The sequence below is a fragment of the Ipomoea nil genome, unplaced genomic scaffold (genome assembly GCF_001879475.1).
Source record: "Ipomoea nil cultivar Tokyo-kokei standard unplaced genomic scaffold, Asagao_1.1 scaffold1525, whole genome shotgun sequence".
Taxonomy (NCBI): Eukaryota; Viridiplantae; Streptophyta; class Magnoliopsida; order Solanales; family Convolvulaceae; genus Ipomoea; species Ipomoea nil.
Window position 1 is genome coordinate 612,003 of NW_017617953.1, and position 8,456 is coordinate 620,458.

The 8,456-nt window shown below is 31.9% G+C and overlaps 1 protein-coding gene across 1 annotated transcript; it reads left to right on the forward strand.

Annotated features, from left to right (window-relative positions):
* The first annotated feature begins 2,302 nt into the window (after positions 1 to 2,302).
* Positions 2,303 to 5,957, forward strand: LOC109189289 (2-hydroxymuconate semialdehyde hydrolase). Its single transcript, XM_019340082.1, has 5 exons — positions 2,303 to 2,695; positions 3,363 to 3,680; positions 4,660 to 4,755; positions 5,070 to 5,137; positions 5,756 to 5,957. Exons 1-5 carry the CDS (start codon positions 2,381 to 2,383, stop codon positions 5,871 to 5,873), a joined length of 915 nt encoding a protein of 304 aa, XP_019195627.1. The 5' UTR covers positions 2,303 to 2,380; the 3' UTR covers positions 5,874 to 5,957.
* Positions 5,958 to 8,456: the final 2,499 nt, after the last annotated feature.

Consider the following 8,456-nt stretch of genomic DNA (forward strand, 5'->3'; position numbering starts at 1 on the left):
GAAGTCATTTTCCTGCTTTTTAAACGGACCATTGAGTTCCAAATGTTATTGAACTTGGTGGACCTCATTGGATGTCCTGCCACACTTGTGAACAATCTTTCTCACTTGAGTTTAGTGCACGCATGCATGTATGGACATCCATGCTTTTTAATTGCTTGCACTTTGATTGTACTTTATACATATAGAGAGAGTTTGTATGTCTCTATTTATATTTTATACTCACTCCGTCTCATTTTGTGTATCTGGTTCATTTAACAAGACTTGACTGAAGTTATTATTAATTCAGTTTTTCATAATATTAAGTTTAGTTTTAGTATGTAAAATTTATATATTTAGAAATGGTACTAAAAGTACTATTAAACAAAAAAAATATTAATTTTAAACTTATGTAAAAAATACTAAAGAAAATAAACAAAGAAAAAAGAGTTGAGTTGATCGACCAATGAATAGTAAATAGTATTAGGGTCGTTCCATTAAAAATATGGGCGTTGTCTAATAGTTTAATTTGGACCTTCATTGTTTTAGTTCCGAGATACAATCCAAATATAGTAGAGTAAATTGCAAAGACAAAGACAATAATATAGAGAGAGACAAGAACATAGGGAGAGAGATTTTTTTTAATATTAAAATTTTGCTATAATGATAGAGATTTCTATTTATAAAGGTAAGAAACATAATCTCAAAAGACCTTTGAAAGATGAAGATAGAAGTATAGAAAATCTCTATAACTGAGGTAATTAAGTTTAAATTCATTTGAACTTCTACTTATTGTATTCTGTGAAAAAAAATGTAATTACAATTTTTTGTCCAAATATAATTCATAAAAATTTAACAAAGAAAGAATACAATTTAAAAGTTAATTTAAAAGTGTCATTTTTCGTGCATATTTAAATATAAAATTATTCACTAAAATTTCGATGTCAATTCTCTCAAAAATTTTATTTTCAATTACAATTAAGACCCATCTATGAATTAAAAAAAAAAATTATCAAGTATAAAAATAATATATTATATCTAAAATATTTTTTAAAAAAAAAAAAATTGGGGACCTTGTGCGGTCACTGTAACCAGACATAATCAAGATTATCCTGAGTAAGACAGATAAAATGAGACAAAGAAAATACATTGTTTAAAAGCTTATTATAATATTGAAATGTTTTTCAATATTATCTAATTGTACCCATTACTTTTAAAAGCCATTTTAATAATATTTGGTACATATTTTATATATATATATATATATATATATATATATATATATATATATATAATTGTACTAAGTATTATTGAAATAATTTTAAAATATACCAAATATAATTAGATAGTATTAAAAATTATTTTAATATTAAACAAATATTATTGTGTTTTATATCGATACCATTGTCAATCAGCAAGATAAAAATTTTCTATACAAAAGCACGTACACAAGGGCAAGATTATGTGAAATAGAATATAATATAGTGTGAGAAATGAAAATGAATCTTAGCTAACCTGTTGGGTTTGGTTGAATAGAAAGAACTCATCCATCCTTAATTAAAAGTCCAGGTCAGCTGTGCTTACATATTTGACGGTGAAAACCTTGGATTATTCCTAAAAGTTTACGAGAATTATAAACATATTATATTTTACTTTTTTTTTTTTTTAAAAATTTCTAAATGGATAACAAAATTCAAACTACTATTTTAGGGAAAATTGTAAAAAATACTCCTCTATAATATGTCAATTATCAATGTCACCCCTGAATTATGAGTTGTGTAAATGTTGCCCCTCAATTATCAAAACGGTGCACATATAGCCCCTCCCGTAACGGACATGTGGTTCCTCGTTAGTGTACGACACCGTTAAGTCGGAGTAAATATGTAATTTAGTTATTTTTTTCCTCCCTCGATTCGAAGTACCAGCGATGGACAGGAGTGGGGAACCACATGTCTGTTACGGGAGGGGCTATATGTACACCATTTTAATAATTGATGGGCAACATTTACACCACTCATAATTCAGTGGTGACATTGATAATTGGCATATTATAGAGGGACACTTTTTATAATTTTCCCACTATTTTATTTATATAAAAAAAATGTTATTGTTCTTTTTAATTTATAATAGTCGATATTATAATATTGATTGGTATAGAATTTCTCTTTAAAAAAAAAGGATATGTCGTCTTACAAATAGACAAATGAAATAAGGAGTAATAAATTGAAAATAAAAAATCCCTTTTAATTCCCACAATAATTAATTATTTTTACTAACTTCTGTAATACACTGTGTTACAGAGTACTATATATCTATCCCCAATCCAACAACCAATCACAAGTCAGATCCGAAGTCCTTTTAATTTTGTTCCTGGTAGCCAAACCAAACCAAACCGGCTCCGACGATGTTACCCACTTGGCTCAGCCCTGTCTCCTTGTACGGCGGATTCCTCCGGCGATGTCTCTCCGCCGCCGGCCTCACTTCACAGACCCTGGACATCGATGACGAAACTACCCTCCACTTTTGGGGCCCGAGCCCGAACTCATCGTCGCCTGAAAAGCCCGCGCTCGTCCTCATCCACGGCTTCGGGCCTCACGGCGTCTGGCAATGGCGGCCGCAGATCTCCTTCTTCGCCAACGATTACAACGTTTTTGTCCCCAGCCTCGTCTTCTTCGGCCGCTCCCACACCAAATCCTCCGACCGCTCCGAACTTTTTCAGGTATATATGTCGTCTACACTATTTCTCATCATTAACTCACACTTTTCGATTCACTTTAACAAATACAGCTTAGAAATTAATGTATGTAGTTTGATGTTTGAATAAAGTCTATCAAAAAAGTAGAAGCGATGTTCTCTTAGTTGTGTTATCTTTTGGATAGTAGACTTGCACAGTAATATTAGTTGTTTTGTCTTATAGTTTAAAACTTTAGATTATGCATTGATATTATTCTGAGTAGTATGGATATGGTAAATTGTATAATGTATATCCTATATCTCATTAATATATATTTAAGTATGAAGAACTAACAATTTCTAGTTATTTTAAATTTAAATAAACTACTTAATAAGTCTAATCAACTTGTCACGTATGTTATACAAAAATATCTTTTTTCAAAAAATTGTATCTCTAACTCCAAGGATCTCTACACCCGACTAACATTTGAGAGAATGCAAATTGTGACTCAATAACTTAACCGGCAGGACAAAATGCATATTATACAAGAAAATCTAACAAGAAAATTGCAGAATTGTGTTTTTGTTTTTACCAAAAACATGATTATTTTAAGATTATTACTGTATTTTTCCTTTTCGATGTATAGTCACGCGGAAAGCCGTGGCACCCACGGCGGCATTAGTTAATGCTTTTTTAAAAATAAATTTTGCAGGCCAAGTGCGTGGGGAAGTTGCTGGAGAAACTCGGCGTGGAAAAATTCTCGATGGTCGGAACTAGCTACGGCGGCTTCGTGGCGTACCACATGGCGAGGATGTGGCCGGAGAGAGTGGAGAAGGTGGTCATCGCCAGCTCCGCCATTAACCTGAAGAAGCAAGACAACGAGGGGCTAATTAAGAGGGCCAACGCCGGCAGGGTTGAGGATGTGCTGCTGCCGGCGACGGCGGAGCAGTTACGGACGTTAATGTCTCTCTCTTCTTTCCGGCAGCCGCCTGCATTCCTCCCAGATTTCATCTTCAACGATTTCATTAGTGTAAGTCTCTTTCCTTCCTAGCTTGATTGTGAAATGTAACTAATCTTATTGCACTCTCATTTTCTCATTTAATTTTTTTACATTATAGATTAATCACATTTTAGTTTTCAAATTACCAACTACTTCTACACAAAACAATTAAAACATGTGGGATAAACCCAGCCAGAATGGCTAAAGATATAAATTTGTAGCTACAAGGTCATGACTTTGAAGCTCAATTACCTTATACTCATGGGTAGTAGCACGTAATCCATTTCAACAAAAAATATAATACATTATTTTTCTAGAAAAGTGTGTTTCACACAAAATTAAATATACATTATATAGCTTGTAGAGTAATTTTCAAATAATATGGTGTTAGTTTAAGAATTTCATAATTCATTATTTAATATCTTTAAATTATACGGAGTAATATATTTTTAATTTTTCCTAACCAAATTAACTAATCATCAATTCGTTTACATTACATGCTTGGCTGTCCGTTAGGTCGGACAAGCAATAATTGGAAGGTAATCCAGTGGCAGTTGATCTGTCAAAGGAATTTCAAAGCTTCCTTTGTTTCTAGAACAAATTCAATAATAATAATAATAATAATAATAATAATAATAATAATAATAATAATAATAATAATAATAATAATAACCTTATATATATGTTAAAAATTTGCAAATAACTTGTTTAACCTAATGTTTGGTGGTCTAACGTTGACTTGTTTACCCATTGTCTGTAGAATACTAATTAATTAGCTAAATTATTTATGTTAAAAATATGCAAATAACTTGGAGGTTATGGACCAACTAATAAGTAATAAGCATACATTAATGCATCAATAATATAATTAAAGCTATTACTAATAAAAGAAACTTTAAGTCAAGAGTCAATAGTACTCAAAATAATAATAATAATAATAATAATAATAATAATAATAATAATAATAATAATAATAATAATAGTAAAAGAAACTTTGATTCTCTTGCAGAAATTATACCTTCAAAACAGGAAAGAGAAGTTAGAACTACTGCAAGGATTGACTCTCGGAAGAGATAACAATCCCAACATCATCCCACTTCAACAGGTCAAATTATATATTTTTCTTTCATTTTCTTTTTTCAATTCTTATTAACAACCCTAGTCGGGTTCATCGCACATGATTTTACTAGTGTGATTTCCTGGGACAGATTTAGAGGCCGGGGCAATGGGGTAGTTGCCCCCTCCCCAATCCCCACCCCCTTATATATATATATATATATATATATATATATATATATATATATATATATATATATTTGCAGTAATTTATATATAAAAATGAAATGTATATACAAGTTATTAGATGTTTAAGTAGTTTAATTGGTTGTTCTTTAAAATTTATTTTATTATGATTTACAGGAAGTGTTGATAGTATGGGGGGAGTGTGATCAGTTATTTCTATTAGAGAAGGCGACACAACTCAAAGAGTATGTATCCCTTATATGGCATATGCTATACACACATTAGTTAATAACTAACCTAACGGCTTTAAATTACTTTGAAAAGAAATTGCTAAAAATAATAATTCAAAGAGGTTTCTATTGCATGTGGATAAAAAAATTCTTGAAAAAAAAATTATTTTTAGTCCAACGATTATTATGGTGTTATTATATTTAGTTTTAAATTTTAATTTGATCAAATTCACAATTTTGTTGACATTGTCACATTTTATTCTTTGTTTATAATTTTTGTCCAATTGACTTTAATTTTTAAACAATATAGTAATTTCACAATTTTAATATTCTTTTTTTAAACAATATAGTAATTTCACAATTTTTAAAAAAAATTTAATTAAAAATGTTTGTCAAATTATTGTTTATTTTAGTAAATCTTTTTGAACAAAAAGAGGAGTTTAATTTACAATTGTAAAACTGCTTAATTGTTTTAAAAATTAACATAAATTTGATTTATTTATTTTTTAAAAAAAATTGTAATTGGTACCAAATGTGACAGTTAAGTAAAATTATGAGACTAAATGCATCAATGTTATAATAATTATGCGATTAAAAATGAAATTTGTATTTTAATTTTCTATTTTTTTTCAGACTTTTTGGTAAGGGGACTAGATTGGAGATAATTAAGAGCACCTCACATATACCCCATATCGAGCATGCCTCCCGATTCAACAACATTGTTAAGGATTTCCTACGTGGTCCAAATTGATTGGTGGAATGTGTATTTAAAATTACAATTTATATATGTAACTTATTATATTGTGGATTTTCTAAAATTTTAATATCTACTTAATTAATTATTATATAAATCTAACGGTGCGCATATATAGTTTTTATACATTTATTCTACGGACACATGCAGTGCGTATATAGTAGCTAGTGCAATAGGCAAATTACATGGTGCAAAAGGTTGTAAAAACGGTGTTATTTTACTGTAAAAAAAAATCATTTTTGATTGCCGTTAGTTACGTAAACATATGTTGATAATTTTATAATTTCACATTCTGAATGTATAGTTATGAAGTTATGGATGTGTAGTTATGCAATTCTGAATGTATAGTTATGAATTTATGGATGTATAGTTCAAATTATGCATAACATAACGCTGTTAACGGCAATCGAAACTGATTTTTTTAGTCGGACGTCAAAACGACGTCGTTTTTGCAACCGTGTGCACCATGCATGGTGCACACGGTTGCACAACATAACGACTCAGTGCAATATATATAGGCCATGTTTAGTAACATAGTTACCTTATTAGTCCATTTTGACTTGTTTAACCACTATTAGCTATTTGACTTGGTTAAAGAACCAATATAAGTGTTTGATTAATTAGTTTTTTGTAAAAACTTATAAGTGTTTTTCGATTAGTTTTTTGAGAAAGTCATTTTGCATGTAATTAGTTATCAACTAACCTAATTTACCAAACATCTTTCTACAATCAACTAATATTACGTTGTAAATTACTCAAATCCACTAATTCAATCAACTAACAATTATTTACCATACAGGACCATTGTTAAATCACAATCATATCACTGCAAACTATAATCAGATACACCAAATAAAAAAATTAATTTTATGCTATACTAAATTATCCACAATTGCTCTACAAAAAGACCAAATTAAAATTTTATATATAGAATACAACATTATATATATAGAATACAACATTATAAGTAGGTAGTTTGTGTGTTGGAAGTTTAATTAATAATGTTCACCGGCCTCAAACTAACAATAACTACCTTTTTCTTTGGTTTCCTTCCTTCCGTTATCATATGCAATTCCCTAAAAGCTCGATCTCTAATTTTCAGAGGACCAAATAGATTGTAATGCTGCTAATCTGCTATCTCAAAAATAGATTAAAGAAGGCTATTAAATAATATCCCACTACCAGTAATTCCACAGAATCTTTTGTACGTGTTTGCATTGCATTATTATATTTTTGAGTCAATGGGGATTCTCTGCAAAGAAATTGGTGCCTGCAGCTCCATTGTTGTTGTGATTCTCCTAGGTTTTGCGTGTGGTGTTAATGGAGATTTCAATTACCATGAAGCACTTACAAAGTGTTGGGAAATTCGGATAGAATATGAATATGTCGTAGACCTGGGGCTACTGTTTTTTATAGGCTGAGTATGAAAGAATCCTGGAAGAATCGGTGACATGTGCAAGACATAACCTTAAAAGCAAATATTGCCCGGAGACGATTATAGTCTTACCGGTTGCTTTCGACCAGTTAACACCGAAGCTCAGGATTGCAGAAGAGAAGAAGAGGAGAATAAGATGAGTGATTAGAACTGAGGAAGAGCAGGGTATTTATAGTGTTGGAAATACCCGCCCCTCCTCTCTCAGCCATTCACTGTTCCGCAATTTTAGGAAGAGTTGTGGTGAACATGCCCACAAAAATAGGAAGACTTATTACACCACAAATTAATGTGTGGATGGTAGATTTCTACATGAAATCTACCTCTGAAAGGGAAAAAACTCGGAATTAAAATAAAGGCCGAGTAAAAAGCTCACCCCACCCCACCCCGACGCGCGTGCGAACCGTGCCGGGCGGGCGGCGGCGGCGCGCACGTGTGGGGTTCCCTTTCCTTCTCTCTCTACAATAGTTTAAGCCTTCCAAATGGGTTGGTATTAAAAATGTGGGAATTAGTCCCTTATTCTTCCAATGTGGGACAAGAGTGTCTTCCTTCTACACACTTGTTAAAACACCATCTTGAATGCAATCTCCAACAATCCCCCACACATTCAAGGTGGCAAGACGAAGACGGAATTTCTGGCATGAGTGCTGATCTTAATGTCAGTGGTTGTACCTTGAACTGACACGTAGTGACTTGAGTAACTTTCTCCTTTGATAGTGAATTAGATCTTGAACTATCGAAAGAAGAGTTAGTTTTGAACTCAATTCACACACCAGCATTCACCCTGTAAGACAATATATAACTTGGTCTTTCTCGTAAGGTCAACTCTTTGACCTGAGACCTATCTCTGAATAGGTGTGTTTAGCTTCCAGGTTTATGTTATCTCGTGAGCTTGCTCACTGTATCGCTACTAAGCCCATCTCCCTCGATGTTTCGAGGATGGCTCTTTTGTTTAGCCCCTTCGTGAGGGGATCCGTAATATTCTTTTCGGATTTCACATATTCTAGTGAAAGTACGCCACTTAGAATTAGTTGTCTCACAGACTCATGTCTGACTCTTATGCGTCTCCTCTTACCATTATAGGCACTATTTTTTGCTACGCATATCGCAGCTTGCGAGTCACAATGTATGGGCACTGACGGCGTAGA

Excerpts from the sequence above, each read along its gene's own strand:
- LOC109189289 (XM_019340082.1), top strand. The coding sequence starts at position 2,381 with ATGTTACCCACTTGGCTCAGCCCTGTCTCCTTGTACGGCGGATTCCTC. Across the intron at positions 3,681-4,659 it reads TCTTCAACGATTTCATTAGT|AAATTATACCTTCAAAACAG; the intron begins GTAAGTCTCTTT and ends ATTCTCTTGCAG. Across the intron at positions 4,756-5,069 it reads ACATCATCCCACTTCAACAG|GAAGTGTTGATAGTATGGGG; the intron begins GTCAAATTATAT and ends TATGATTTACAG.